The sequence below is a fragment of the Oryzias latipes genome, chromosome 18 (assembly GCF_002234675.1).
Source record: "Oryzias latipes chromosome 18, ASM223467v1".
Classification (NCBI taxonomy): domain Eukaryota; kingdom Metazoa; phylum Chordata; class Actinopteri; order Beloniformes; family Adrianichthyidae; genus Oryzias; species Oryzias latipes.
Window position 1 is genome coordinate 19,779,760 of NC_019876.2, and position 27,262 is coordinate 19,807,021.

A 27,262-nucleotide genomic window follows, 5' to 3' on the forward strand; every position below is an offset into this window, starting at 1 on the left:
ATTCATTCCACATTCTCTGCATGTAACCCCTCTGGGTGGGATCACTTGAGTAGTAGCATCCTAACAGAACCTTGTTCTCACATCTAGTCCATTTCCGTCTTGTTCCAGTAGCCCACTTTCCATCAGGGTGCTCTGGTCCCTCAGCACCTGACGCAGACCTTGTTTGGCCGGGCGACGTCTGAGCCGGCATGACATGTGGTTCATTGTCTCTCATGTTGTGAGGTAGGCTGTAGCGTTAAGGGACTTGCCCAAGGACCCTCACTGGGTGATGTTAATTGCCCGTCATTGTTATGGTAATTGCCCCATATATATATATATATATATATATATATATATATATATATATATATATATATATATATATATATATATATATATACACACACACACCGGTTCAAATCAAATATAAGGAATGCGAAAAGTAGCTCCCACTCCCTAATCTGAGTCACAATGATTTCTGAGACTTCAGGAAACTAATTAGTCAAATTACTGGGACATTTCCAGTTCCAAGCATCTTCGAAGCATCAAGTGCTTCTTTTATTTTTACTTTCGTTCGGTGCAGATCTGCCAATAAAGAATTACCCTAAAAACGCACAGGAAAATTGACTAAAAGTACTTAATTTTGAAAAAACAAAAGACCTTTTCTCTTTAGAAACCAAGGCTGCCGAAAGCTCACAACTGTTTACAATAAACACAATATTAGCCATCTCTCAAGGGAATTTAAAAAATAAACAGTATTTCCTTTAACTTCAAACATGGTTTCTCTGCCTTCAGGAGCAAAACTGAAATCACATATAATAGTAAAGTAATCACACGACTAAAGCAGTCTTCTCCAATGGTCCCCCGTTACAAATTCTGAGATTTCACTAAAGAACATCACAAGGTCACGCCTGCTGTTTGTGGTTAGGATCATCCCCGACTTTAGCTGTAGATTGAAGAGAATCTGAGATATTTCTGTGGTATAAGAGTACATCTTCAGAAAAGATCCAAATGTGAGTGAGGAACACAGTGTGACTCCACCAAGTAGTGAAAACAATCTGTTTTATACAAGTTGGACAATTTTAGGAGGAGTCTTAGAACAGCTGGAGACGTTGAAGTGATGAATCTGAAGCTTTACTCTTGCAGGTCACGCTGCTGCTCAGTGCAGGGGCGCAAATTGAATTCTTTAAGACAGCAGGTTGGAAAAAAAAAAAGTATTTTGCTGTTTTGAGTTGGGAGTCCGAGTTCTCTGACCAGCAACTGCTTCAGCTCTTACTGTTAGTCAGGCAGGTCAATGCACAGTTTGGGTGGCGGGACAAAGTATTTCCCGGGGCTCTGTGTGATCACCACACCTGTCTTCTTGTGGAACATGGGAGCTATCTTCGGTGGGGGCTCAGGTACTGGCAGATCCTCAGCCACCTCAGAATCTCCACCGTGTTGAAAGTCATAGGAGACATTGCCATACTCTCTCAGGAATGGAAGCAACTCCAACAAAAAGTGGCAGAAGTCTTTGCGGATGCCAAACCACCCTGTCAGAAGATGAGATGAGAGCGGAATTAAGCAACACTGTCAAATACACTGTTGGGAATGGTATTTTTTAAAAGAAGTTGCACATAAAAATGTAAATAATGCACAAAACAGAGAAAAAAACAAACTAAAATCCTCTAAACATGATGTAGTATAACACTCTTACAGTGGTTTCCTCCTTTCTGACCAAAGGTGGTGGCCATGAGAGTGAGGAGAGAAAGCCACAAAGGGACAAACACACAAACATAGCTCAGACTGTTGTGGCCATCCAGCTTGTGCACAAGAAGAATCTGAGAAGAAAAAAGAAAGATAAGTCAGGACTTTTACTATTATTGCTAATCACAATGATTTAAATTCAATTTTAAGCTTTTTTTTCTTCACACACACATATATATATGTACACACACACAGTGGTGGACAAAATTGTTTGTACCCCTCAGTTAAAGAAAAAAAGTCCACAGTGCTCACTGAAATGACTTGAAACGTTTAAAAATAATAATAAATTAAAATTTATTGAAAATTAAATAATTAAAATCAGCCATTACTTTTGAGTTGTTGATTAACAGAATTATTTAAAAAACAAACTAATGAAATGGGCTGGACAAAACTCATGGTACCTCCATAAAAGACTGAGAACTAATTGCCAAGGGGGTCATGATGAACTCAGATATGTCCTTTATTGACATCACAGCTGTTTTCAAATCCATAATCAGTCAGTCTGCCTATTTAAAAGGGGACAAATAGTCACGTTGCTGTTTGGTGAAAAGGTGTGTACCACATTGAACATAGACAACAGAAAGCGAAGGAGAGAATTGTCCCAGGACATTAGAAACGCTATAAATCCATCTCTAAGCAGCTTGAAGTTCCTGTGACGACAGTGGCACATATTATTCAGAAGTTTAAGACCTACGGGACAGTAGCCAACCTCCCTGGACGTGGCCGGAAGAGGAAAATGGATGACAAATTGAGGAGACAGTTCAAAACTGACAAGATCGTACTATAAGTGAGATCTGTACGGGACAGGGACAAAGGTCCAATCAGCTCATGACCATAAATAACCAGTTTAAAAAATTGTATTTGTTTTTCTTATTTTTGTCCAAATGATCCCTTTCTTTTTACCAAAGACAATGTTTAGAGCAGTGTTTTTCAAAATTTTTTGAGCCACGGCACACTTTACCCATGACAAAAATCCCGCGGCACACCAGCATCCGAAAATGAAAAAAAGGAGAAAATCATAGTCTGTATTGATCTACAGTCCCTCTGCAATCTCACGTGCATTTTTGTGATAATTGTGCCAGAAAAAGCTGGAAGTTACAGCTGTTTTTTCTAAAAGTTGTAATAAAAGTTAAGTTAGAAGATTTAAAAACTGTTTGATGTGTTCGTTGTGGTTTCAAGACGTTAAGAGGAGAGACTCATTGTGCGCTGAGACGCTGTCATTTTATGGGAAATGTACTGTGAAAACTGCCGCAAGTCAGACTCGCGTCTCTGAGCTTCATTGTTTTGTTCACTTTTTCCACGGTCTGATACCGGATTTTGTGGAAAGCTGCACCGCTAAAGACAAGGTTTAGCTGGTATTTTTGTTGGAACCGAGAGACTTTATGAGCAGAATCGGAACAAGGAAGTGAAGACTTTAACCACTTCTGATTGGTCAGACTGAAGACGTGTGATTGAGCCACCAAGAATGATTGTTGGAGACAGTTAAAGGGGCGGGACTTTTCCGCAAACAGCTTTAGCTGCAGCTAAATTGCGGTACCGTCATTCTTATCAAAATGTCTTTATTAGAATCAAATAAACATACAGAAAAAAGTGTTTTATGATCTTTCATATTTATAACTACTCAGTGTTTTATCAGGGCCTGTTTGGATGAACACAGAGCTGAAATCCTGGAGATGGGAAATGTTTTTAGATCAGTGAATGAGGGCAATTTCGCACGGCACACCTGACCATCTCCCACGGCACACTAGTGTGCCGCGGCACACTGGTTGAAAACCACTGGTTTAGAGAAATAGATAACATAATCTTATCTTTCATATGGTGCAGAAAAGTTCCAAGAATGAAAAAGATGTTTCTCGAAATACCAAGACCAGCTGGAGGTCTAGGCTTACCTAATTTTTTATCTTACTGCTGGGCGGCAAACATTAGTAAGATACCATATTGAATTTCCACATGGGGTAGTAGCCAGGGTCCAGCCTGGGCTAAAATGGAGGTGAATAGCGTGTCAGCACTTGGTCTGGTTTCAATTGTGATTTCCCCTCTTCCTATAATTTCTCATCCCCAGATTCTTAATCCATTTTTAAAACATTCCCTAAAAATATGGTTTCAGTTTAGAAAGCACTTTGGCTTAACTTGCCGTTCCTCTTTTTCTCCAATAGTTAATATTTCCTTTTCCCACCATCTCATATCGATTGTGCATTCCAGATGTGGCACAAAAATGGGATTGGGATTTTTGAAAGACCTTTTTTCCAAAAGACATCTAATGTCCTTTGAATCACTACATGAAAAATACAATATTCCCAGATCTCACTTTTTCAGATTCCTCCAACTCAGAAGTTTTGTTAATAAATACTTTGATCCCTCAGAAGCTTGCCACATTAACACCATGGACGACTTACTTGCTTTAAACCTTCATACAAAGGGCAACATATATAAAATTTACAACAAGATCCAGGGTATTAAACCACTTTCATGGACCAAGACCAGGCTGGCATGGGAAAAAGATCTTGAGGTTACATTTTCAGAAACATCCTGGCAACTCTGCTTGGAACGGAGTCACATCGGTTCTATTTGTATTAGACACTGTCTTATTCAATTTATAGTGTTACACTGCCTTCACTATTCAAATGAAAAACTTTCTAGGATCTACCCCAATGTCAATCCTTCATGTCTCAGGTGCAAACAAAGTCCAGCCTCTCTAGGACATATGTTCTGGAACTGTATCTCACTGAGGGGTTGCTGGACAAATATTTTTAAAGTCCTCTCACTGATTTGTGAGACGAAGGTTCCACCCTCTGTTTTTGGGGTTTTGCCCAGACCAATGTCTCTAAATTCAAAGGGAGGGCAGTTGCCTTTGCAACAACAATAGCCCGAAGGACTATCCTCCTGCAGTGGAAATCAGATAAACCTTCTTCATTTAATTGCTGGATTATATGGAGTCCTATACTGTTCATAATTAAATAAATAAATATTTAATTAATTAAATAAATATGATCTCATGCAAATACACAATCAACCAATAAATCTCTCATAAATATATCAAAAGATCATGTAGGCCTGCACAATATACCGCAAATTTATTGTTATCGCAATATCCAGCTCTGCAATATGCATATCGCAAAAAATAGCAAAAATTTCAATAAATCGTAAACCTTAAATGTGTTAATACAACCTTATGGCAGCTTGAAGCATTTAACGAATCAAATAAATCCCTTTATGCATTTGACCAATCAGATGGACGCCTTCACGTTGTTGACCAATCGGATGGAGGCCTATTATCTTAGATGTTTGTCTCCTATGTCGACGAGGGACATTTGGAGTATAATATTTAAACTGTTACAATGAAATGGTAATGATTCATCTCATTCATTCATCTTCTTGACCGTTTTTCCCTTTCGGGGTCACGGGGTTGCCGGAGCCTATCCCGGCCACTTGGGCGTAGGCAAGGGATGCCCTGGACTGGTCGCCAGTCTGTCGCAGGGTAGAATATCCTCAATCACACGTCCATTCACTCTCACACTCACACCTATGGTCAATTTAGAGTTGCCAATCAACCTATGAAGCATGTTTTTGGACAGTGGGAGGAAGCCGGAGATCCCGGAGAAAACCCACACATGCACGGGGAGAACATGCAAACTCCACACAGAAAGGTCCCCCATTGATGTTCTGGTTCAGGTCCCCCAGCCGGGACTTGAACCAAGGTCCTTCTTGCTGTGAGGCAAGAGCGCTAACCACTGCGCCACCGTGCAGCCTGAAATGGTAATGATGTTTGTGTTTATTTTGTTATTTGTTTATTTACCGTAAATTATACCGTTATTTCAATATTAATCTCTAATATCGCATATTGCTAGTTTTCCTCATATCGTGCAGCCCTAAGATCATGAAATGGTGAAAAACCTGCACACAGATTTTAAATTAGCCCTTTTTACTATTCAATATATTTCATTTTGCTTTAAAAACCTGTTCATTATTTTAAAACAGCATTTTAAAATATTCATTTTATTCATGTGGAATATTATTATAATTCTACATCTTTTTTCAGAACCCCGGATTTCAAAATCAATATTTTCCAAAGTAGCTTTGTTTTTATTTCATGTTGCTGTTTTTCAGAATGACTTATTTATTTCATGAAGAGCTCTTTCAGGAGAATGTCTCTGTCTGTCAATCAAACCAGACAAGGCAGAGACACTTTTGTGATTGGCTATTCCTTTACTCAGACATAAGTAGCAGCACCCTGACTACATCGATCGAAGACGCTTCAGCAAACGTGACGGCGCAATGCCCACTCCTCAACACTAGAGGAAGTATGCACCTCAACACACCCACCGTGTTACCAGAAATTGGGCAGTTATGGTTCTAAATTTGCGGATAAAAGTGGCTTTGGGCGAGTATGTATAATTCGGGTGATTTTGTGGTCGGTTCGGCGGTTTTCATCTTATCATGAACATATAGTAGTGGTCTATGGCTACGTTCACACTGCAGGCTGAAACGACCCAATTCCGATTTTTTTGCCCCTATGCGACCCAATTCCGATCTTTTCATGACAGTCTGAATGACACAGATCCGATCTTTTCAAATGCGACCCAGGCCACTTGGGTTTGCCGTCCTGATTCCGAAACGTATCCGATCTTTTCAATTGCAACCGCCGTCTGACCGGCCAGGCCACCTAAATTCGAATCGTACGTCATCAATACGCAACAAACGTCATCATTCTGCGTTGAAATAGGCGGGAACGAGAACGTAAACCGGAACCACGGGGGACGATGCTGCAGAGACCCGTCAGTGGAAGGGAAGCGATGTCCCCGATTGTATTAATATTTGGGGTGACAGCACTATTCAGGCCAAACTCCAGGAATCTTATCTCAACCGGACGGTTTTTGAAAAAAATTTAAAGCTAAATGGCCGAGCGTGGTGTTGAACATTTTCCCACGAGTACTTTTTTTTTTTCCTTTCTCCCCTTCCTGACCCTGGTCAGAAGCGCGGATCCTCCTCCTCCTCCTCCTCCTCCTCCCTGTTCTGACCCTTAGATTCTCCAGGATTCTCCGGAATGGGTTAATAATGAGTCCATAGCATTTATTCTGGGGGAAACCTTCTTTTATTACCGTTGTCCTTCCTCCGTAACACACAACATGAATGCGCGCCCACACTGCCCCCCCCCCCCCATTCTCTCCCGCTGCACGCGCTCTTTTCCTGTCCCTTACACAAACGCGCGCGCGCGTGGCCCCAATACATACACATTCCCATTCCACAACAGTGGTTACAGACGATCCCGGCTCCAATGCCTTCTTAAAAATGGGAAGATTGTTATTGTGCTGGCTCCTTTGTGAAAATAAATTAATGAAAAAAGAGCTCCGCTGTTGACAACACTGTTGTTGACATCCATGTTAACGCAAGCTACTTCCGCAAACAACGAGTGACGTCATTCGACGTTGAGTACTCTTCTGCGCATGAACTCCGGGTTGTTTTACGGTCACACTGTAGATCACAAAAGTTCGGATTTACTTGGAAATGTGAACGGTCTAGCAAACAATTTGGATTTTTTCAAAAAATCGGAATTGAGCATTAAGCCCTGCAGTGTGAACGTAGCCTAAGTTAGGCTAGGTGGCTGTTTGAGTTCCACTAAGCTTCTGTGAACTGGAGTTCCATGAACGCACCATGCCACGTGTGGGAGGAACTACCACCTAATATTTCTAGCCTGATAGCCACATGGAGCTGTGGCTGTGTTTATCTCACTTAAAATGCATGGATGCACAATCCACACGAAGGCTGTTAAGAGATCAGGTTTATTTATTTTGAATAGTTCCACGTGATAACAATGTTTCCATGTTTGAGTTCATGAGATCATCCCAGAGGGAGGCTCTGCTTCAGCTCCTCCTGCAGTCAAACTACGTCTTACATTACGTGTAAATCAGAGCGCGCAGCGCAAAAGTGTGTGTGTGAGCGAAAGTGAAGGGTGTGTTGCTCAGTTTGCCGGAAAAGTAATAATAAAAAAAGGTTTCCGCCAAATTAGTATAGAGACTGGTTCTTTTATTAACCTGCTCTGAGGCGTCTGAACGGGTAAGTGAACCCCAAATCAAACCCCGGATCTCCGCTGCATTTTTCAACCAGAAAGAGAAACGTCATTGCAGGAAAGGTTCAACATTTTCCCCGAGAGGGAAAAAAAAAACCAGAGGACCTGATTTATAATCAAAGTCTCAATGAAAATAGAAAAATATCGTAAGGTTCAGGAGGCTTGAGCAGGCTTATTCCGCTTTACACAGCTGCCTGGTCTGACTATCGGTCCGCCAGCTTGCCTCCTGCGAGCCGACACAGTGTAAGGCACGATGTGACATCAGACTGGATCTGTGAGCGCAGACTGCAGAGCTGTGTTAGCCTCAGAGCAAAGGTGAGCTCTGAGTGAATGGCGTGAATGAAGAATGAGGAGTGTTTCAACGGGGGAATTCGAGATGTGGACAACAGGAGCTCGTTTGGTCCACACAAACCCTCAAACTACAAAAACAGTCGTCCAAGTCGTCGCATTATCTGCTGCAGACAGATAGTTTGTCTCTATTTGATCTTCAAATTTCATCAAAGCTGTGCAGTTATCGCTGAAATATGTCATCTCTCTGACTGGCACACCGCAGAGCGGGTATCTAGGAATACGAGTCGATTTCCAGGGATCAGCAAATGAGCGTTTAGATCCCGCCCACTTTCACTGATTGACAGACAGAGTCATTCTCCTGAAAAAGCTCTTCATGAAATAAATAAGTCATTCTGAAAAACAGCAACATGAAATAAAAACAAAGTTACTTAGTATTATAATAGAAGAATAATTATATTATGTTCCACATGAATAAAATTAATATTTTAATGAAACTTTTAAAATGCCGTTTAAAATAATAAATAGGTTTTTCAAGAAAAATGAAATATATTAAATAATACAATGGCTAATTTAAAATCAATGTGCAGGTTTTTCACAATTTCATGATCTTTTGAAATATTTATGAGAGATTTATTGGTTGATTGTGTATTTGCATGAGGTCATATTTATTTATTTAATTAAATGTTTATTTATTTAATAATTAACAGTATAGGACTCCATAGGATTAGAGAAATGCTCTCTGTGTTGCAACTGGAAAAACTGAGACACAGCAGGGAGAACAGCTATGAAAATTTTATGGAAATTTGGACAACCTTTACTATACAAATTATGTTAAAATGTGAGTCTAAAATTAAGCCTCTTTGCATATTTAAGCCCAATAACTTAATTATGAAGATGCAGATGTATGCTTAAGTGTGTGCATCTGTATGTGTCTATAAGTGTTTGATTACTTGTGTTTCTACAGATAGGAGAAATAGAGAAAAACATTCGAAAATTTCTGTCATGATGTACATTTTTTCCCTCTTTTTTTTTAATTATTAGTTATTTATTTTCTTTTAAATTTATTCATTATTGTTATTTTTTTGGGGTGGTTTGGGAGGGTTATTGTAAAGGTTCATGTGTTTAAGTTTGTATCATAAAATTTTTGAAAATAAAGTTTGAAAAAAAATGTAATGGGTGTGGCTTATAATCAGGTGCTATACAACATGAATTTGAGATAGATAGATAGATAAATAGAAAGAGTGATATAGAGATTAAGAGAGTGATAGAGAGAGCGATAGAGATAAAGAGATAGATACATACTCTATCATCAGAAAACTGCCATAAAAACATTTAAAATACCACAAAAAACATCATCAGAGTAGGTCTTTAAAGATAGGGATCTCATCCCAAAGGACATATTCCATGTTACAACCAAGGATTGTTTTGTAACCAAATCTATTTATCCAGATAAGTCTTTACAGCGTTTTATATAAAAAAGCATTATTGCTAAAACAATAAAATTACTTATGTACATAACGCATTTAATTTTTATATAGATCACAAAGGGAGATACCCAAAAGCTGATTGAAAAGTTTGTGTTTCCTTGTTTAAACGATGCAAAATTACCATATTTTAATAAAAGGTTGCCGTCTCATCTTTATTTACAGAGGTTTAAACTTCCTGGATTAACCTTTTGAAGTCCTGAGTCATGTCTCACTTCCAGCAATTAAAAAAAAAAGAGTTAAAGGTGTCTACAATGTTTAAAACACAACTCAAACCTCAAACGTGAGAAGTGGGACGACAATGGTCATCCAGCTGATTGCCATGGTGATGTGAGTCCGCCTCTGCTCAGCAATGATGTCAATGGAGCGGAGGAAGAGGACTGACCAGATGATGTAATAGAGGACAACAAGGCAGAGGAAGGACATTAGGATCCACAGTGGGACGCACACAACCTGAGGAGAACAAAATGTTACTAGAAGGAACATCATGCAACATTGATGAAAAAACAAAGTTTACAAGTGTATGCCTTTTATATTTACCATGAACATAAAAAAAAGGTTGTGAATTTGTCTAGTATTGTCATTTGTGAGCCTCACCAGCCAGGGCCACTTGATAATATCGTCCAACCTGAGAGCAATGAAGATGAACTGCAGTATATTCACAGAACACAACACCTCCAGCTGAGGAGAAAGGAGATAACGAGGAGTCATTGCAAGAACTTACTGCTACAAAAGGACACACACCATGGTTTATAGGCTTATAGAAACATTTTCTACAAAACAAATGCACATTAAATCACGTTCAGTCTTTAAAGTTCCATGTTTTTTGAGTTTTTGCCGTACTTGTGGCATTACTTGGAAAACATGATTTAGTTTATCATAACTTTTGAATATTCATTCATTCATTCATTTTCTATACCGTTTTTCCCTTTCGGGGTCACGGGGCTGCCGGAGCCTATCCTGGCCACTTGTGGGCGAAGGCAGCGGATGACCTAAACAGGTCGCCAGTCTGTCGCAGGGTAGAATATCCACAATAACACATCCATTCACTCTCTCAGTCATACCTATGGTCAATTTAGAGTTGCCAATCAACCTGTGAAGCATGTTTTTGGACGGTGGGAGGAAGCCGGAGATCCCGGAGAGAACCCACGCGTGCACGGGGAGAACATTCAAACTCCACACAGAAAATTTTGAATAGTTAAATGTATTTAAAGATCCATAAAAAGAATATCCTAGGTAGAACTTGTCTGGCCTAGCAACAGTCTATAATGAATAGTAAGGTGTAAATAAATTAAAAGCAAACTGAGATCCTCAGTCAGATTGTATATTTGTCAACCCTTCGTGTCTCATCATACTAAACCCTGCAATTCAAATAAAGAAATCCCAGCTAAAAAAAACAAAAAATGAATTAAGCTACAAGTAGCATTTAGCGGGCCCGAGCACGTGCGACCGCCTAACACGTGCGACCGCCTAGCATGGGCAACCGCCCTGCGAGCAACGTCCCGCTTGAACCGTTTTGCGTCGTCGCAACCACCCGCTTCCAAGTCATGGCTTCACGACCGCAACCTCATCTTCCGAAACAAGCATCTGCAAAATGCTTCAAACAGTGTTCACAGAAGTTCGTCATTTTCCTACACAATTTCTAAGTATTTGGGTGAATTCCTATTTTCTCCAAAAGGGGGCGCTGTAGGCATGATCAAACGCCCTCTCTCTTAAGCCACTATTTCCATCACACAGGATTTACCTGCAATCCCACCCCCCCCCCCCCCCCCCCCCACACACACACACACACACACACATACACCTGCCCCAAAGATCTCTGAACGAGATGCGGTTAGTTTTAGAAGCAGAAGATCAGGAAGGCTCCAGGACCTGATAGAGTGTCTCCGTCCTGACTGAAAGTCTGTGCTGATCAGCTACTTGTTTGTTCTTGTTAATATCATTAAAAAATATATAGTCAAAATGAGTTTAATTTGGTTGTGTATTGAGATGAAGGTGCTTATCTATGCTTCATTTCATGTTATTTTGATTATTGCAACTGTATGTTTTCATGTTTAGGGCAAAACAGAGTCATGTTGTCTAATGATGCAAGTTTTTAACCAAATTTAACCTAAACATGCCACCCTGTTACTAATCCAGTTAATATGGTACTCCATCTTTGTGTAAGTGTTATAAAAGCATTGTTTTAATATTTAGAGCTCCAAACAACCAAGCAGGTATCTATATAAAAGACCTTTTGCAATTGTCCACTTTTAGCAGGTCCCTGAGTACATATGATCAACGTATGGTGGATGTTCAGAAAACTTATTTAAAAAATAAGGTGACAGAGACTTTGTAGAATTGGCTCCATTGTTCTGGAGTTCTTTGTTTCACCCTCAGAAGTGTAGACTTGGTGATTTCTTTTAAAAAGCTGCTGAAAACATATCTTTTTAAAATGCATTTTCTAATTGGGTTTTACATTTTGTGTTTCATTTTTTAAGCTTTTATTGGGAAGCATTAGTTATTTCTTTGGTGTTTAAAGGTGCTACATATATACACATATTTTTAGAGACATTTGTCATCAGTAGTTTTTGTTGGTGTTGTAGTTTAATTTCATTCGATGTATAGATAGGAAAAGAAGTTGCAGCATTGATTACAAAAAAGGAAGAGCAGACAGGGATTAGGTCTTAAGAGATACTTATAATCTTATGTTACAACTGTAGGAGTGTAGTGAGGTCGGTTGTTGTTTGAGCATATTCATATGTTCTGTTTGATATATTATTTAAAATTCTATATCCATTCAAAATTGTAGTTTCTGATTGTAAAGAATATGGTTGTTAAGAAGATTTGTTTGAAAATAAAAATATTCAGGAAAAGGTGGACAAAGAAGTTTCAGCTGTTCGGTTTTTGTGATACCAAAAGTGTTTTTACATACTGTAGAGCAGTGTTTTTCAACCAGTGTGCCGCGACACACTAGTGTGCCGTGGGAAATTGCCCTCATTAACTGATTTAACAACATTTTCTATCTCCAGGATTTCAGTTCTTTGTTCATCCCTACAGGCCCTGATAAAACACCAAGAAATTGGGAATATGAAATATCGTGAAATACTTATTTCTTTGTGTTTATTTGATTCTATTAAGTACATTTTAAAAAGGATGACGGTACCGCAATTTAGCCGCAGCTTCAGCTGTGTTAGGAAAGGTTCCGCCCCTTTAACTGTCTCCACCAATCATTCTTGGGATCTTAATCACATGTCATCAGTCTGACCAATCAGAAGTGGTTAAAGTTTTCACTTCCTTGTTCTGAATTCTACTGAAAAAGTCGTTCAGTTCTAAGAAAAATACCAGCTAAAGCTCGTCTTTAGCGGTGTAGCTTTCCACAGAATCCGGTGTCGGACCGTGGAACAAGTGAACAAAACAATGAAGCTCAGAGACGCTAGTCTCTCTGCGTTCGGCAGATTATCGAACTACATCTCCCATGATGCATTTGGTTAAAGTGACAGTGAGCGTCTGGGCGCACGACTATCTCCTCTCAACGTCGTGAAAAAGGTTGAAAAACACTGCTGTAGAGCATGGCTCCTGTGTGTCTGGTGGTTCTCACTGTGTCAGAGTGTGTGAGCGAGAGAATATTGAAAAGTGATAGTTTAGAATTATAATTTTTATATTTAGAAAAAATGTAGACATTGTTTTTAATTGGTTTGTAATCTTGAAGCTGAGATGTTTGTAATGTTTTAATGCATGTGGTCAATAAGTTAGGTTCTCTTGTCTGTAAAGTTTTGAAGTGCCTGAAAATATTGAATAAAAATCAATGATTAGTACTAAAGATGCATAGAAGACATACAAAAAAAATAAAAAAGCAATTTTTCAGTGCTGAACTGGCTTTTTGTGGCCAAATTCTAACTTTTCTTATCTGTGCCTTTCACTGTTTGCTAATTAACACCCTGCAGGGGGGAGGAGTGGTGAAATCTGATCCCTTTCAGCAGGCCTGACGTCAAGAGGCTGTTGCATGTAAGAATTTGTTAATATTCACCAGTTCATTTTAAAATTCTGAAGATATTCAGGGACAATTTGGACACGTACAGCTATATGTCTATTAAGTTTGGTGTAGGTGGCTGAAAGATAAGTTATGATAAAGAAAATTCTTTTTGGAGTCCAGACGGAAAAAGCACAGATTTTGCGATGGAAATTCATCTGTTTGACTTAAAATTCTGAAAGAAAAATAGAAGCACAAAGACACAGATTCTTAAATTTTCTTTAAGTTTGGTGTTTATGAATGATAAGTTATGAAATAAATAGGTGTTGTAGTTTTGCCATAAAGAGATTTTTGAAACTTTTAAAATTCTGAAAATATTTAGGAAGCAGTAGCACATAAAAACCTATTGCTGTGTGCAGTTTGGGGTTGCTAACTTAAACAGAATTTATGATAAAAATGTTTGATTAGTCCAAAATTACTTTCAGCAAAATTGAGGGATGAAGTTTCTCGTAGACCCTATAGTGATACGTATCAAAGGTGGAGTTTGTAAGAGGCATCTAATTCTTAAATCTCAGCTTCTTGAGACAAACGCTGATTTTTTATGAATTTGTATTATACGAGTACGTGCAATCGACCACTTCCTGTTTGGCAGTGGCTTACGCAGGCTCCGTCAGGTGTACACCATTGAAACTGTAGATTATGAGCGAAGACTCTTCTAAGTATCGCCAGTTTTAATTTCATGCACGTCGGCTGGAGCTCAAAGAAAGGATAGGTCTAGGGCTGAAACGATTCCTCGAGTTACTCGATTACAAAAATTCCTCGAGGCAAAAACTCTGCCTCGAAGCCTCGTTAAATTCCTATGACGCGCACTATACGCACGGCGCAGGGATTTGATTGTATCACACGGACTGTTTATTCACACGGACCTTTTGAATTTAGTTGGCGCGATGGCGGAGAATAGATCTATACATAAACGGCAGAAATTGTCTAAAGCGTGGGATCATTACTCACTTAATAAAGAAGAGAACAAGGTGCAGTGTCTCTACTGCAAAATAGAGCTGGCATACCACAACAGCACATCTTCCATGATTCAGCATCTGAACAGAAGACATCCACTCTATGCTGTTTTCACCAAGCATCGCTGAAACAAGGTAAATTAACGTAGTCTAAGCCTATTGATGTTCGCTGATTTTAATCCCATACTGCATTTGTAGTGATGTAGTGATGTCGTGATGCGGTTTGACTAGATATGAAATTTAACTTTGATGACGTTTTAAAGTAGTAAACGTAACTATCACGTTCAATTGCAAGAGAGGAACTCCTTCACACACACACAAACACACGCACGCACACGTCAGACCAATTGCAGCAATGCATCACATATGCTTAAACTTTTATGTAGCCACGCAACAATAATTTTAGCATGCATTCACTGTATACACCGGGACGTGATGGAGGAACAAATATTGTATTGCAGTCTTTGCGAGACCTTGTTTGTATGTCACGTCTGCCAAATAGTTACAGACAACAACAAAAAATGTAACTCCCCAGCCTGTTGGTTTTTAATAAAGACTCGGAGTACTCATTTTTCAGTTAAAACGCACGTAACAAAAAGTGCGTCAGCATTTACTGCGTGTTCAACAGCAAGTCACGTTACAGCTCTTCTTCAGCGTAAAACTACCAGAATAGATTATGCTTAGAGCTCCACCTAGTGGTTATATTATAACATATTAAAGGAAAAATTCACGTATGAGATGGCTTTATAACTCACTTGCATATTGTTTTATTTACATTTTATACATTGTGTACCTGTTTGGCTTGATATTTTATATTCATTTTTTGTTCTCTCAAATTTAACTAAACTAAATTTGCAGAAGGTGCAATCCTTATTTTGTAATGTGTATTAAGAAGACAAAAAACTAAGTTTATATTCATATTAGTTTTACAATAAATATTATACATGTTACAGTAAGTTCAATTAACTGTACATTGTTCTATAATTGTTGGCAATGCCAACTTGGCACTTAACTTTTGGAGCCAAACTTTTGGACTTGGAAATAAATACCTCTGTTGAGAAATAAAAGCCAAATGCTTGTTCATTTTACAGCCACATCATTTTTGTTATGCATTATTTGCTTTGGTTGTTCAAAAACACACAGAAATCGTTTTATCCGATTATTCGATTAATCTATCGATTAAGTGCTAGATTAATCGATAACGCAAGGCACGTTTACCGCTGCCTGTTAAAGGCAGATTTCCCTTTTTTAGCGGGTGCAGGTTCCTCTTCTGTCCCTTCATTGGACCGTTTCCCCTTGTCTCTTGTCAAAGCAACTTTCTAAAGAAAATTGTTTTTTGCTCATTTTGGTTGTTTGGGTTTAATTTTAGCGGGGTGTATCATGTGATGTTTGGTGTCGCGACTTTGACGTGCGTTAAGTGTGACGGACGTAACAGAGAGAATCCGGTCAATTTTCAAAATAAAACGTTTTTTCGAAAAAAACAATAAAATGGAAATTATTTTTTCTTTCTGTGCGTCCCGGTGCCAAAATTTCCCGCGGCCCGGCCCGGTGCCAAGTGTCCCGCGGCCCGGTGGTTGGGGACCACTGCGTTAAAGCATATGGTGGGGCTCGCAAAAACAAATTTTGTAGGTGGAGCTATCGAGCCATTTTTCTGCACCCATGCCGGTGTACCATAAAAGGTCTACCTGCAGGTCTACTCCTGATGCATGTGCGAAATTTGGTGAGTTTTCAGGTATGTTAAAGGCCTAAAAAAGGCGACTCTTTTGTCACAAATAAAATAATAATAATGAACCTTACAAACACAATAGGGTCCTTGCACTATGTGCTCAGGCCCTAATAATATTAAACATTAGAAAAACAATAGGGTCCTTGCACTTCGTGCTCGGGCCCTAATAAACAACTTGTGAGAGCAGTATTTCTGGCTTATTAATTGCAAAGAAAATTAATAAATATGCATATCAACAGAAGTGACATGACAAACCCGCAGCATTCATTTACAAACTGCAAATGGTAAAAAAATAACAGCCTGCCTTATTGTTTGACTGCTTCTAATGAAAGGCATCAAGGCTGTTTTTGGTGGGGCATGCAATTGATTTCTTTACCCTAAAAAGTTACTGTCAGATTGTTATTTCAAAATGTGTTTCAGTTTTTCAGGGGTTGACATAGCCCAGAAATTTGCACTGGCCCACAGGGCCAGTAGTTTTTGAAACTTACTGGCCCTGCCTGAAAGTTACTGGCCCGACACCGCGCATAGCGGGACCCGCCGCTCCGCAGGTGCTTGCAACTTTAGGGGGGTCCGGGGGCATGCCCCCCCGGAAACTTTTAATATGGTGCAATTTGGTGCATTCTGGTGACATCACTTATTTCTACACTTTTCAATGACTGAAAATAGACCATATCAAATTTAAATCTGCTCTAGTCTGTTTCAGATGTTTTGAAGAGAGCACTGCAGTGTAGTAGGTAACACTAGTTCAGAAGTTTTCATGGTGCTTCTAACGGCAAATATCGCAATAAATCATAAACCTTAAATGTGTTAAAACAATCTAATGGCAGCTTGAACCATTTAACGAATCAAATAAATCCCTTAATGCATTTGACCAATCGGATGGACGCCTTCACATTGTTGACCAATCAGATGGAGCCCTGTTATGTTAGATGTTTGTAACCTATGTCAACGTGGGTCATTTGGAGTATAATTTTTAAACTGGGAATGGTTATTTGGTTATTTTGCTGTTTGTTTATATACCGCAAATTATATCGTTATCGCAATTTTAATCTCTGATATCGCATATCGCGAGTTTTCCTCATATTGTGCAGGTCTAACTGAGATCATTCAGCTAACTAGAAATACTTACTGCTTACAGTGTTGTAAAGAAAAACAAAATTAAGTACCGTAAATTCCGGACTACAAAGCGCACCCGATTATTAGCCGAACCCACCCATTTTCACGTGTTTAACTACTTTTATACATACACAAGCCGCGCCGGGGTACAAGCCGCATAAATTAGGCAACATTGTCATCCTGACGGATCACTTCCTGACTCAGAGTGTAAGTGTGATTTAGTAACACACAGTGGGTGGAGTCATTTTTGCCTCAGGCTCATGTCTTTGATTCTATCTGCATCTGCCAAACAGTATGCACCTCTATTCTGTTCACAAGTTCCTCAGTTATGGTTTTTATTTTTTTTTATTTTTTTTTAACTTATTGACAATCTAGGTATCACACATAAAATTACAAACAGTAACCATATAATCAACATTACATCCCTCAGTTATGATGAGGAAATTTACATCCCCGATCCCCCATTTCCCATGAGTCTTAGGGGCTAAAGGCGGGGCCAACGCCCGGCTCGCCATTCTGTTGTACGTGTTTAAGAATGAGCAGCAGTGCATGGAGGGGTGAACGGGTAAAGCTCTCCTTCCGCTTGTGTCGCGGCAGCGTTATGGGAGTAACAGGGCTGGTTAAAAAACACGCTAGTAAAATAAAGCAGCGACGACTGAAAAGCGCGCGCCTCAGCGCGATACGCGCGCCTCCTCGCGGCGCGTGGGTCAGAAGTTTCCTTCCACAACAAACACTTACTCCGCGGACGCCTCGAGTAAGCCCTGGCTGCAGCCTGCGGAATGGCTCGACGCCTCCGCGCCCCCGCGCGCTCCTTGTCTCCCCTTCCTATCTACTCCGACAGCTCTGGCCAGCGCGGCTACAGGGAGGAGCGCTTCGTCCCCATTGCGCCGGTGGACGGAGCAAATCGTGTCTGTGCAGAGCAATCGGACTTAATACTGTACGTTTTGTGTATGAGGGGCGGGTGCGTTGTTACGTGTGGGAGCCTTCAGACTGCCATCGGCCCCGCAGCTCACACGACACGCAGTCTCCAGCTCACACGGAGGCTGTGAGCGTTTCAATGCAAATCTCTGCTTAGTCCTTAGAAACCGTTAACACGACCACGTCAATTTGTGTTTCCAGTCGTGTCCCGACAAAATAAAGGCTGATATTATTGCCACATATTTACGTGCAGCCAGCCGAGTCACTATGACTCAGAGGTAAATGCACTCCTGAGCATGCGCTGTTCTCTCCGTCACGCAGCTGACCGGCTTTTCCAAACCCGTTGGTGATTTTTTCACGCTGCTTTTAACTATTGCTTTTATCTTGAAAGCTTCATCATATTGTAGCGGCGATCACGTGCACGTTGGGTCTAATGGCACCAAAGGATTCTGGGATGCGGCTGGACATGCGTGTTTCGTTTTGTTGAACCATGACTGAAGTGTCTAAGACCTGAAGTGAGGTCCATGCTGTTTGGCTGCTTAGAGGTGTGTTGAAAAACAAATGACTTGTGTTTGATGTTAGAGAATTCAAACCATTCACTGTGTCCAAAAATATGTACACGGCGGCCACCAATAAAATCCAATAATTAGCCGCTTCACTGAATAAGCCGCAGGACTGTAAGCGCAGGAAAAAAGTAGCAGCTTGTAGTCCGGAAATTACGGTAGTTTAACATTCTACTGCATTTGAGTCTGAGATTCAGGTATTTGGAGTTGCCTTTGATTCTTTGACATTCAGCTTAAAGCTTAGTGGATACAGTTTCATCTTCAATGCATTCATTAAATATCTTGCTGTCCATACTACTAATTATACCCACTACTCCATCTAACATATTCCTATCTATTCCTGCCATGTCTTCCACATCTCTGACATGCTTCAGTCTCTCTTCAGTGACGGTGTCGGATTTATAATCAAATGTAATAATAACCCACTGGCTTGTGCCTTCGTTGTTGCTGTTTAACATTGTTTTGTATTGAATTGTTACATTCAATAAAGTTTGAAAAAAAAAAGTAGTGAGCGCGTGCCGCGTGGTGCTCGGCAGTGAAAGCCGCGCGCCCGCAGGCGGGAGAGAAGGAGAAGTGATCAAAGGTTTCCCATAGAAACCCCTTGAAGTCTGAACACAGGACTAGCAGAAAAACTACATTATGAAGACGAGGTAAATCTACACGTTTTCGCAAAATTTACTTTATTGAAAAAGGTGAAGAATATATAAACCGTTAGATATTTTAGTGGCCCGAGCGGACAAGTGAAAAGTAAAGTCTTGTGGTCCGCACTGCTCGAAAAACAGGACCGGGCCAGCGGACAAATGGCTATGTCGAGCCCTGTTTTTGTAGTTTGTGATTTAATAAATGTCAGCTTTCTTGGGCTGCACAGCGGAGCAGTGGTTGGCTCTCTTGCCTCACAGCATGAAGGCCCTGGGTCCTTTCTTAATAAGAGTGGAGTTTACATGTTTGGGGTTTTCTCTTGGGACTCCAGAGTCCAAAAACATTTTTCATAAGTTTATTGGTTACTCTAAAGTGTCCCTCGGAGTGCTTGTGTGCCCTGCGATAGACTGGCGACCTGTCTAGGATGTACTCCGCCTTCGCCCAACAGTAGCCAGGAGTGACTCCGGCAACCCAGTGACCCCGAAAGGGATGTAGCAGGTAATGAAACTGGATAATGGATGGGTTAGCTTTCTTACTTCAAGGGAGCGATCATGTCTAAATCCCCAAACACACGCTGCGACAGAAACCGGCGAAACAAAGAAGAGAGGCATGAAGACCAGCAGCCAGAAATAGTTTCCTCTGGCAATGCGATCACACACCAACACTTCAAACATCAGCAGCAAGACATGGAGCCCAACTGCTATCAGCATTGCCTTGAACTCCACACATGTCTCCCCTTCAGCCCTGATGAGAGAGAAGACGAAAAAAATTATCACTCCAATGTCTACAAAAACACATTTTTGAGACAAATTTCAAGACTTTTTATTTCATATTGAGCTTAAATATAACTAACAACATAGACCGGGTAGAAGGATTTATTCTACTCATACATACAATGCTGTATGTATGAGTAGAATAAATATTGTAACGCCCAGCTGGTACGTCACTTGCAGCGGGCAAAACGAGAGCCAAACTGTCATCAAGTTGAGCTGTCAATCAACTGGCTGCGCTGGAGCACTGTCTGTGTCCCATTCACCGCACGACTCAGAACAGTCTCAGATAGGAGGAGGCAGTAAGAGAAGCGGAGAGCGCATTCTCCTTCCCGGCATAACAAGCCCATTCATTTTGAACACACACTAGGGTTGGGCGATGTCCCCTAAATTGGGAGTTGACGATGTTTGCAGTCAACCATCGGGATGGACGATGATATCGTCGGGGGGGGGGGGCTATTTTTAATTTTTCATTCTTATATAATTGCTATTCGTCATTTTACTTTACTTTATTTATTTTATTTCCCAATTAATGAATCATCCGCGATGATCCAGTCTAAACTGAGGGAAGTGACTTTTAAAAAAATCAAATAAACAAAATAGAAGAGAAGTGGTCCGCTCCTGCGTTTGATTAGACCGGTGGAGCGAGAGACCGTGTCTCTAGCAGAGCAGACGGACTTACAGTTTTGTGTTTTAGGGGAAGTAAGGATGCTTTGTAACGTGTGGGAGACTTAGGACTGTGATCCGTCCCGCAGCTCTACGTGAATGAGCAACCGGAATTTAGGAGAACCGGGTCTCCCGGTAAAAGTGTGCGTCGGGGCAGAGCTCGGAGCGCTAGCTAACGCAGTGTGTAAGCTTCGAGCAGAAAGGCCGCTCAGTCCTTAGAAACCATTCAAACAATCACGTGGATTTGTGTTTCCAGTCGTGTCCCGACAAAATAAAGGCTGATGTTATTCACACATTTACATTCAGCCAAGATGCAGATTGCAGCGTTTCACGCATGGATTTATGTTCATGCTAATGTTGTTAGCCCGTGGTAGCATACTGCTAATCCTGGCTTCCGGCTCCGTTTTTCAACAGAAAAAGCACTGACCACACGGATTAAAATGATGCGCGAACAGGCGCTTCATAATAACCGTAACATTAATAAAAGCACATTTAGGAGATCATCTTGTATAATACCGAGCTGACGTATCTATGTATGTAGCCCCTCGGTGGATCTAAGTTTCGCTTCCGGTTTTTAACAACACTACTAAGCATGTGCGAATGATTTATTCCGACCGAAAGTGTGACCCATGTGAATGTTTTTTATAATCTGAAAACGTTTTTCTGGGCCCATCTACACGGTTGGATTCTAATCCGACCATTGATCCCATCAAGATATTTTGCACATGTAACTGCGGCTTATGGGGTCGACTCGCAGCGTGGCATCACGATGGTGTCTCTCCATCGGGATGTCAGTCAACCATCACGATGGACGATGGTATCATCGGCACAACCTTAACACACACCACATTGAACATTGCTCAGTGGTCATCAACCTCCCCCGTCCCACACTCATGGTGCAACATAAAGAAACAACATATAGGAAGAATAAACTAAGGTGGAACAACAAAACTGCCATATGAAAAGAAACGTGGGCAAACAGAAACGCTCATGCTGAGCCCTAATTAGATCAGGAGACCACGTCCAACAATCCCCTGCTGCTAACAGACCTAAAATGCACATGACCACCACTGCAATATCAAATTTCGACATTTTTGTCAACGAAGATTTGCATCACAGCCTGCAACAAACATTTCTACTAGCAGGGCCTTTTTTTTTTTTTTTACTTTTAGCGGACTGCTAGGCAGGTGACTGATGTAAATCGAAACACCGTCTGTTCCGTGCATTGCTTGATGAAGTTGAAAGCGAATATTCTGATCTCCTGCTACACAAAAAAGTCTGATGGCTGTCCAGGGATGACGTTTTGCGTCACTTTGTCGTCTGTTTAGAACACGTGAAAACATTTCTGAAAAGCAAAGACCTGAACTACCCGCAACTGGAACATCCTGAGTGGCAAGATAAACTGCGCTTTTTAGGGGCTATAACTGTGACAAGCCACCTAAACAAGCTGAATGAAAGTCTCCAGGCGTCACAAATGGTTGAAGCTGTTTTGTCATTCGAGCGCAAGCTGACTGTCATGGGGCATGCACGTTCCATTTTATTGTTTTGTGTTCGAATCCTCAAAATAAAAAAGACATCAAAAATTGGATTTCTTTATTACATTTCTTTAATTTTATCAAAGCAATGAAACATAATTCATTGATATTGTAATGAAGTTAAACTTGCACAACAGAGCAGTCATGTGACGCGTCGTTCTCCGCGGAATGCACTGCAGGGCAGATAAACATTTAATCGTTAATGCTCATTGTGTATTTGTAGCAACTTAGTCCTTTTGATAGTAGGCTAATAAAGCTAATATAAATACATATTGCATGTGTTGCCTTCATTATAAGGCTAAAATGGGGCTTTTAATATTTTGCGGCTCCAGACATATTTGCTTTTTTCGTCCAATTTGACTCTTTCAACATTTTGGGTTGCCGACCCCTGACATAGACCTATTAAATGTATTTAATGTGTCTACTTTTTAAGATTTGTTTACCACTGAGTAGGGGTGTGTATTGGCAGGAGTCTGGCGATACAATATGTATCCCGATAGGCGCCCCACGATAGGATACATATCTCGATATTGTACCGGAGCACATTTTTTCTCTTTTAAGAAAAAAATGCAACTTAGAAAAATCTAGCTGAATTTCAATACGTCTTTCATTGTAATAAAATTGTCAAATTCAGTTTATGTAATGATCACAATGTTAAGCACTGCAACTGTATCTCATATATAAGTTGCTTTTACCCAGGCGAATTTGTGGTGCTTTTATTTTGGTACTTTCAAATATAGAAAAGGGAACAGTCAGCATTGTCTGATTTCCACCACAAAATTTATTTTAGTATATTAAAGAAAAAAAAAATGGAATAAATGTGTCTTAACCAATAAGGTTGTAAAAGTATAATTGGGTAAATAAAGCGCTTTTTATTTTCAATATTGCTTAATGTAGCTTCTCCAGTACTTTTGAACAGTTCAGGAGCCTGAATGGTGCTTCAAAAATAAAGGGGATAAAAAGAAAAAAAATTCTTTCCAGAAATGATGAAGTTTGATGATAAGGCAGCATGACAGGATGAAGGAAAATTCCTTTAATGTGACAAAGATGCTTTGTTTACATATCTGCACTGTACCACTGCAGCCACGCTTTCTCACGCGGAAGTAAACTAACGCTGATTGCCACGATGTTGGCCTGTTTTCAGAGCGTTGTACAAATCACTGATCAATCAGGTCACTGAACTAGACTCCATTGCTGGGAGGTTCTGCAGAACTTTGGCCCACTTTGCTGATAGCATTTTGGTTGATGCTAAGTACATTAGCCTATTAGCCGCTGTGCAGCCGCATTTTTATACGTTACTGGCAGCAACATGGCACAGAGTTTACTACTTCGTTTTTACTTGGGTACCCATCCCAAGTAAAAACTAAGTAGTTCATGTCTCATCTGTTTTTTTAGGGAGTTTTTCCTTACCGGGAAGGGGGGTCTAAGGCCAGGGATGCCAGTTTCTTTTAGTCTGTTTAGTTAAAGTTTTAGTATTATCCTATAGAATTCTATGGATTTATGATCCTTTTTGATTGTATGTTTACCTTACAATTACCGGTATGAAGCCCACTGAGATGGCTGTTGCTGTGAATTTGGGCTGTATAAATAAAATTGAATTGAAAAACTAAAAAAGCTGCCTCTGCCCAAGGTCTTCCTGTTGTTTCGTGCAGAGTAGAGCTGCTCAAAGAGGCTTTGTGTGCTCTGCTACCAACTAGCGGTCGGAGGGTGAAGTGGAAAACAAGAGTCAGACACTGAAGGCCACTCAGAAATAATTAAATAAATATCGTCCTGAGAGCATTTCGAATTGATACAAGTGGCGGTTTGACGATAACCACATCACCTCATCACCGCACTTATTTGTTAATAAAGAATACTGCGTTGTAATATTCATTCATTCATTGCGTTATATTGCCGAAACGATTTTTTCTAACACCACTTCCACTGAGGTAAAGAAATATTAATAATAATAATGGATTAGATTTATCTGCGCTTTTCCAGACACTCAAAGTACTTACAGTGTGTCCATTATTCATTCACTCCTCATTCATACTTGGTGATGGTGATGAAAGATGAAAGAAAATGAAACCTAAATTTTTAAACTTTACTCATGTCTGTAAAAACCATGTTTTCAACATGTTCTTAAGGCCGTTTTCTCATGATGGAGGACATATATTAAGGACATTAAGCTTAAAATATCATTTCTGAGTAGTTCTTCATTTAAATCGCAGTGAATCAGAAGCAGACAATAAAAATGCAGTTTGAAAAGAGATTATTTGTGACAGCAAAAATAATCTGGGCAGGCCAAAAGCAACCTGCTCCAATCTCTTAGCAACGGGTAAGGGTAAAGGGGAAGGAGGGTTAGGGTTGTTTTTTGCCAAAGGTCCCACCCAGAACCCAGAGGTGAATTTCTAATAATCTATTGTTGTTCTGCAGTAATCACTATGTCAGGGAAAACAACATTTAAAAATGAATTTGGTTGAAAACTGCATAGTCAGAATTAAAAGACCACTGGGGAGGCTTTTACAATAGATCAAAAGATGATAGGAGAAAGATCTAATTTTTATTTTCTATTAACAAGAAAAGTTGAAAAAAAAAAGCTCCTAATTCAGTGCGGATGTCAGTATATGTAAGACTACCTGTACTTAGGGTTGTGGGCCCACACTCCAGTGCCTACAGAGGCTCCGACGATCACCAACAGCTTCCACAACCATATTGGTGTAAACACAGCCCAGTAGCTCCACTGGATGACGTGATCCAGCCTCAAGGACAGCAACACGGAGAAAAGCAGCAGGCAAGAGTAGATCAGGAATTTACTGTAACAAAGAAAGGAAACACATGAGGCACAATAAAAATAAAAATAAACAATTATGGAGCTAAATTAGCAAACTTAACACAAAAGTTGAATCAAAGTCAATTGTATTTCTCTAAATAAGAGCTAAAAAAATACATTTGTTGCTTATTGAACAACAAACGTAACCCTTGTGGTATCCTAGGCACTTTAACATGGGGAGTGTAACAAGACAGTGCGCTAAACATTTTTTCTTCAATGATATGTGATCTTCTTCACTGGTGTCCATAGATTACATTAAATCCTCTTCACCTTTATCCACCTTTGTCATGGTAGGGAGAACACCTCAATGTAAGGATCAGGTCATCTGGACCCCAAAGGATAGCACAAGGGTTTAAGTGAATACAAGTTTGGAGGGTAACAATAAAATAAAATAAAATAAAATACCAAACTCCTACATGCACACATGTAGGGCTTAATTATTCATTAATTAAAATGCAAAACTGTATTCTATTTTAAAAATATTCTATTTCTGAACATTTTAATATATACTGACTAATCTGCCACCGGATTTTGAACGAACACGTTTTAAATGGTAATTCAATTGACAATTATCCTCGGTATGCATTAATTTGTGAATTATAAAACTCAATGATGAGTCATTTACCTTCTAATAAAGCTTGTTGTATTTCAATTAAATTCCTAAGAGAATTGCGACTTGAACCAATGAACGACTCTAGTACTTCCACACTTTGCTGTCATAGATTAATATTATTTCTCTTTTAAGACAAAACATTTAAACGGACATTCATTTGATACGTGGAAATGCGTGCATTGCTAGCTTCAGTGTAATGGTTCATACTCGACGTACATAAAAGTTTATTTCCCATTAAATGGTACTTTGTTGGGAGTATTCTTGACGTAGCGCGTGCTAGCCCGGCCTGCGTTAGCAATAAATAATCTTCTAAAGCTACACTGCAGGTTTTCATGGACAAGGGCGGTCAGACCAAAACTCCACGCTGGGTTATTTTTTTAATTTTATCATTAGGGCAAACAATTAACGTTTTCATTCAACCTAAAAGTTATGAGTTAGCAATTCAGTGGAGCTAACATTACCTCGGATTGAAGTCCTGAAATAGTCCTCTTAAATTCATGACGGAAGTGAAGATGGCTGGCTAGCTAACATTGGATTCTTCGGTGATTGAAGTTACTTCACCTCCTATTCTGACTGGAAAACATTGTAAAATTTGTAATTGTTGATTTTTATGACTCCGGCTCATAAAATATCTTTGTTTTTTCCTACGATCCGAAGGCCTTGACGTCACTTCTTCTACTACTTGTAATCAGTCACTGTAGCTTACTGGTGCCATCTACCGTCCCGGATGAACATTCCCCTGACAGAACCGTAATTACTGTAACTTCTGTCTGATTATGTAATGCAATCAAACTATTGCTCCTATATTTTCTTCCGTATGTTTTTCCCCGGAGCAGATCTTCCACATACTTCATCCGATTTCTCCCATTCAAGTATCAGAAATGTTGTTCAAGTTAAGGACATTATTGCACTCTTCTACAATTTCTTCTACAATTTGTGGATTTTCTGAATATCAAAAAAGTTGCTGCAAATTTTGCCATAGAAATACATTGGGAAAGCTCTTCTGCATCTTCAAACTTTCTGCAATCCTAACGTCTGCATACTTTATACTATTTAAAAATTTCAAACGTGCGTTTGCTCAGCTTTTTGTGGACCTTTCTTTAAATAATTTTGCAAATATTTGTCATTTTTAATAGAGGGACTGGAGAGTACCGGGCTCTGACATAATGCATGCCTAATGGCTAAAGAAACTCTACGCAATTCATGAGGGCCTGGTAGCACAAATGAACCAGCTGCTAAGAGATGGGACTCACCCCGAATGGCTAATGGACGAGCGAAAGATCCTGATCCAGAAGGATCCCTCAAAGGGTAAAGACCCATTCAACTGCCGGGCAATAACCTGTCTCTCCACAACATGGAAGCTCATGTCAGG

At 39.9% G+C, this 27,262-nt stretch overlaps 1 protein-coding gene across 1 annotated transcript; it reads right to left on the reverse strand.

Moving 5' to 3' along the window:
- Positions 1 to 504: 504 nt before the first annotated feature.
- On the reverse strand, positions 505 to 26,583 carry tmem185a (transmembrane protein 185A). The gene is made up of 7 exons (XM_004079935.4): positions 26,352 to 26,583; positions 25,084 to 25,260; positions 20,031 to 20,238; positions 10,162 to 10,245; positions 9,841 to 10,017; positions 1,673 to 1,796; positions 505 to 1,508 (listed from the first exon to the last, which is right to left on the reverse strand). The coding sequence occupies exons 1-7, from the start codon at positions 26,387 to 26,389 to the stop codon at positions 1,258 to 1,260; spliced, it is 1,059 nt and encodes a 352-aa protein (XP_004079983.2). The 5' UTR covers positions 26,390 to 26,583; the 3' UTR covers positions 505 to 1,257.
- Between the last annotated feature and the right edge of the window lie 679 nt (positions 26,584 to 27,262).

Excerpts from the sequence above, each read along its gene's own strand:
- tmem185a (XM_004079935.4), bottom strand. The coding sequence starts at position 26,389 with ATGAATTTAAGAGGACTATTTCAGGACTTCAATCCGAG. Across the intron at positions 25,261-26,351 it reads TTTCAGGACTTCAATCCGAG|TAAATTCCTGATCTACTCTT; the intron begins GTAATGTTAGCT and ends TCTTTGTTACAG. Across the intron at positions 20,239-25,083 it reads GCCCACAACCCTAAGTACAG|GGCTGAAGGGGAGACATGTG; the intron begins GTAGTCTTACAT and ends CTCTCTCATCAG.